This window comes from Humulus lupulus, chromosome 4, assembly GCF_963169125.1.
Source record: "Humulus lupulus chromosome 4, drHumLupu1.1, whole genome shotgun sequence".
Lineage (NCBI taxonomy): Eukaryota > Viridiplantae > Streptophyta > Magnoliopsida > Rosales > Cannabaceae > Humulus > Humulus lupulus.
In genome coordinates, this window is record NC_084796.1 from 173,129,608 (window position 1) to 173,135,181 (window position 5,574).

Here is a 5,574-nt window from a genome sequence, read left to right on the forward strand (position 1 = left end):
TTGAAAACATATTATCAAACGAATAGGGTCTTTTCTTTTTTTACCTATTAAAATTCATTACTTATTGCTCAAATGGTTTTGATTGTTCTAGTGCTGAGATTTTTAATTGTATGTTATAGCAGTTACTTGATTTTCTAGTACCATGATTCTTAGTCCCACTAAAGATTTCTTGGTCTAAATCTATTACTAATTTCTAGTACTTTAGTTTCATTAAGCTTTCAAGAGATTCTAGTGTTGTTTTTAATTTAAAAATCAGATTCTAAAATGGTAGCCACTAACTAATTGGGTTTGGATCAAAGACAAGATTTTAGCTTGGGTTGTGGCAATTAAATCTAATCTATACATATGGAAATAATGAAAACAATATGACTAAATGAAAATTTTAATCTATACATATAATGAAAAATCTAATCTTTACATATAAAAGCTTACCTAACCATCTATCAATACCAAGTCAAAAAATTCAAACAACACACAATAAGTTTTCTTCCTTATATCACCGCAGCACACAAACAAATTTTCTAGAATCTACTTCTCTAATACACACAAGTTTTCAACCTTCCGTTATCACCGCAGCACACAATTTTAATCTCAGAACCTACTTCTCTATGGATGAATATTTAAGATATTCAAACTCCTCTAACATTTTAAAGATATTAATAATAAGAGTTAAAAGAACAAATTTCGTACCTCTTGCAAATTACCTTTGCAATGTTCCTTGCCAATTCGATCCCCAACCTAAAGAATATAATCAATACTTAAAAGATTAATACAAAATTAAAATTTGTCAATAGATATTAAACAAGCATGTATGATAAACTAACAAACTAAACAACATGGCAAGCAAGCTCAAACAACCAAAAATAAAAGTTGGAATATCAAATAAATGTAACAACAGTGGTTTTATCTTATATTATTTCTTTATTAATCCTTCTTTTAAAAAAGAAACCTTGTGGCTTTCCATGTTTGTTCATATGTAACTTTGATCATTGTTATGAAAATTAACTAGATGAGTAATTTGTCCATGTTGGGACTGTTTTATTAGTATTCAAGTTTTATCATTGTGGTTTTACCTGCGAGAATCCAAGTTTAATGAGGAAATTAGGCTCTGCAACATTTCATGGGAGTGTTATTACTGCTACCAATAAGCCTTAGAAAAAACTGATGAGCAGATGTATTAATAACTCGCACACTATTGAGAATCTCATGTTTTGACCCCTGCATTTTTTTATTATTTGAACTCACCCACTTCGTCAAAGTTGATATTGATACCAAAATCTTAAAATAAACTTTAGCAAAGTAGACTCAACATACATATCAGCATATTTAGTCTCACACAAGCTCGTTTTTACAGATGTGATTTCTCTTTTACTTTGCAAAAGATTTATATCCATTTTTTATTGTTTTTGAGACTAGTTTTACAATCATTATCAAAATTCTGGAACTTTATAATTAACAATGACAGAGAACTTTTAGTAGAACAACCAAACACTGATATAAGCACAGGAAAAAGAAGAGTTGTATTCTCATTTATACATGGAAATGAAATGAAACATCAATGATATGAGCCATTCATGGTTCAGTGACTTCAGTATGAAACAATATACTAAATGCAGATGCAGAGGTTTCCTACTATAAGCAAATGCAGAGGCTATAAACTTATGTTTTTTTTTTTGCCTTTCACAATTTCAGTTGCAATTGGTCTGTTATGGGGCATTTTGTACTATTTTGCTGGCACAAGACAGCAATAGTGTTTATTAAAGACAAGAAGAGCAAATAAAAATTAAGGTTACTTAAGTTGTTTCTTCATTCATATATGGTCTAATAGAATAAGTAAATATGTAGAAATTTTCATGAGATTATTATTTGATTCATATTTACTTGTAAGAGCAACATGAAAATCTGCTTTCTTTTTCAGAAAGACTGATCAGTGATTCAGTGAAGTACTGAACTTAAACAAATTATTGACCCAATAATAATAAGTAAAGAAACAGATATAAAACAAAACCCATTTTCTGAAACATTATTAATAATTAAAATTTCTGAATTCTTATTTCTCAGGAAATTAATCTAGCTGTGGGTTCTTTTCCCCTTAGATATCTAGGGATTCCTTTGAGGCCTACCAAATGGAATCATACTGATTGCGAGACTTTCATTCAGAAATTTAGATTGAAAATTCAGACTTGGGCTAGTAGGCACCTCTCTTTTGCTGGCAGGATTCAGCTCATAAACTCTGTTCTGCTTGGGCTTCGCAACTACTGGATGTCTATATTCATTCTGTCTCAAAGTGTGGTCAAGGAAGTTGAAAAGCTTAGTAGAGGGTTTCTGTGGGGAGTTTCTGGGCAGAGAAGCAAATTGCATCTCCCTTCCTGGCAAAAAGTTTGCCTTCCCAAAGCATATGGTGGAGTGGGGTTTCGAGAGGGTTCTCTTTGGAACCGATCTGTGTTGGCCAAGTATATTTGGGCCTTAGCTTTCAAACCTGACTTACTTTGGGTTAAGTGGATTAATTCCATTTATTTGAAAGATACAAGCTTTTGGAATTATGATTTAAAGGGGGACTGTAGTTGGTATTGGAGGAAGCTTTACCATCTAAAGAAGCATTTCAATTTTGCTGCCATTTCAGCTGCTGGTATGAAGGGAAAGTTCCTGTCATCGAAGTTATATAATAGTCTCCTAATTCAACAAAAGGATGAGTATTTTCGGATAGTTTGGAGCAGATTTATTCTCCCTAAACACAGGTTCATGTTATGGCAAGTGATTCACTCTCAGTTACTGACTAGGGATAACCTCAATAGGCTGCATATCCCTTTGGTTTCTCTGAATTGCCCGGTTTGTGATGGCTTCCTTGAGACTCACGGCCACCTGTTCTTTGACTGTCACTTGTCTGCTAGGCTGGCTCAGCTGCTGTTTATTTGGCTGAGTTTTGCAGCTTGGCCTTTGGATTATAAAGGCTGGCTGGTTTGGCTCTCTAGAGCTAGGAACGGTACCAAGGCCAATATTGTCTCCATGGTGTTTGCAGCTACAATTTATAGTATATGGACCAATAGAAATAGATGTTATTTTGAAGGCTTTTCCTCTTCTGTTTGGAAGATGGTTCAGGATATCAAATTCATTACTAAACATAGAATTTACTTAGCTTCTAACAGATATAGAACAGCTAAAGATCAAATGTATATTCAGTATCTCCTTTGTAATTAGCTGTCTGGTTTGACCAACTTTTTTCGGTTCAGCTTTTGTAGCTGAAGTTTGTTTGTAATTTGTTTGTTCTCTTGTTCAATGAAGCTTCCTTTCTTCTTGATCAAAAAAAAAAAAAAATTCTAACCTTTCTTCTGTGGTATGTGGTGCAATTGAGACTAGGTACTATCTGTGGTATATTATGACTAACCTTTCTTCTATTTCTTCTTAGTGCTATTGATTCATCTAGTTAGTGGTTTTATTTGTTACCTCTCACTTAGTTATAAACATCCTAAATTTATTTGGTTTCAGTCTAACTTAGTTATATACCTATATTCTCTTTTGTGCTGCTGCTTAATTATATATTGGTTTCATTGGCTTGCTCCAAGTGTGCTGACTCTAACATTTACTGAATTGTTTTATGCCAATTTATATGGACAAAAACAGTAGACAAAAAATTAAAGTGATGAATTCAATGGTTATATGCTCAGAGTGGCCATGTCATTATGGTTTGCTTATATACATACACACACACAAACATAATGGCAAACTATTGAGCTAAACTATTCATTTACTCAAAGTGATGTGTATGTGAGATATTTAAGCACCATGGTGTCCATTAATTCTTTTCTTAGTTTTTATGATATTAATTAAAAAAGTTTTGAGAAAGTACTGCATTTTCTACGTTTTTGGATTATATGTGCTCTGTAATTGCATTATCAACCTGTCATGAAATTAATATAATCCTAATACATATTTAGTTTTAAATAATTAGAATACTATCTTTTTAATATAACTAGGAGGAGCTTTTATATTTATTTGGTACCAAATTATTTCAGAGCTTGTCTGTCTGCTTATTTTACAGTGTAATGTCTTCTTTTAACCACCCATTTTCATTTTTTTTATGGAAAAAATGAATATATTGAACAAACCAGCAAGATTACAAACCAAGCTTAAAGAGCCAAACAAAAACAGAAACTACTGAGAAATAGCCCCTAAGAACGCCTCCACACAGGACCTAAAAAAGCAATAAACCAGCAAGAAAACAAACCAAGCTCAAATAGCCAAACAAAAACAGTTACAACTGAGTAATAGCCTCTAAGAACGCCACCTCACTGGTCCTCACTTTCAGCTTAGGCAACCTGGCTAGTCTAGATCTAATACTGAACTTAATCAGCTGAATTACAGGACCAATAGCCAAAGATCTCATCTCAAACACACACAGATTTCTATTTCTCCAAACCATGTACACAGCAGCTGCCAATACAGCAGCCAACACCTGATGCTTCAGACTTTTCATTTTCATTTATAAAAGTTATGATTAAATGCTTTCAATTTCACCATCCATCATGCCATTTTCAAATAATGTTTGTTTGAATCAATTTGATAGCTATAAGTTGGTGTGTTGTGAACCTTTCCATATACATGCATTGACAGTATTGCCATTTTTATTGGGTTATTTAAAAAATTCTATCATTATTTGATCACTTACCTGATTAAAAAAGACTAGAGTTTTTCTTCTCTATCTTTTTTTTAATGACATAAAATAGTTTCCCTAACAATAGCCTTGGTAGAACATTAGAGTGTAAGCTCTTTCATTCAAGCTGTTGATATTTAATTTTGTTTATTCGTATTTTGCTGAATATTCTTCTTATTTTAAAATATAATACTTAATATTCTTCAATAGTGTGTAACTTTATTTTAGTACCAGTTTTTTGTTGGTTCCTTGATCTGTAATGGAAGTGAAACAAGCACTTTTGTTAGGAAAGGTCATAAAACAGTAGACATGCCTCTTGACAGTGATGTTTTCCAAGTTTTTCTTGGCTACAATGATCCTTAACAGGTATATGCATTTGTCTATATGTATATTTTTTTTTAAAATGAGTTTCAATTCTTAGTTATAAATTTTGCTTGTATAGATAGCTATTGGTTTATTCTACATGGTTCCTGAGATCTGAAGCAATCATGATGTTGGGTTTTCTATTTGGTGGAATTAAGTTAAAGAATTTGACTTGAAATTTATGAAATTGTTCAAATGGTTTCATTGTTTGATGGCCTGAAATTAAGGTTCATATTGCACTAGGATACCAACTTGGGAAGACATAAATAGTGTTCATGGGTTACAATGGCCTAACCAGGTTCAAGTAAAGTGTTTTACTGCATGTAAGTTAGCAAGAAACAAAAGGTTGTCGAGAGCAAATTAGTAACTTATAAATTCATCAACTGTACTTCTGGTTTATAAGATAAACATGTGTCAAGTAAACTTTTGTAACTTGTTATATTTTAATTGCCTGGTTATTATTTATGTATACATTTGTTGGCATTATGTGGTCATTAATACATGAGATATACAAATACCACTATCCTTATTCTAGACATAATAGTAACTTACAAAAACTA

At 32.1% G+C, this 5,574-nt stretch overlaps 1 protein-coding gene across 1 annotated transcript; it reads left to right on the forward strand.

Annotated features, from left to right (window-relative positions):
* Positions 1-1,610: 1,610 nt before the first annotated feature.
* Positions 1,611-3,198, forward strand: LOC133832673 (uncharacterized). The gene is made up of 3 exons (XM_062262985.1): positions 1,611-1,624; positions 1,693-1,750; positions 2,062-3,198. The coding sequence occupies exons 1-3, from the start codon at positions 1,611-1,613 to the stop codon at positions 3,196-3,198; spliced, it is 1,209 nt and encodes a 402-aa protein (XP_062118969.1).
* Positions 3,199-5,574: the final 2,376 nt, after the last annotated feature.

Bases quoted from the DNA above. Each gene is read 5' to 3' on its own strand.
- LOC133832673 (XM_062262985.1), top strand. The intron at 1,751-2,061 runs GTGTTTATTAAA...CTTATTTCTCAG, and splicing joins GCTGGCACAAGACAGCAATA to GAAATTAATCTAGCTGTGGG.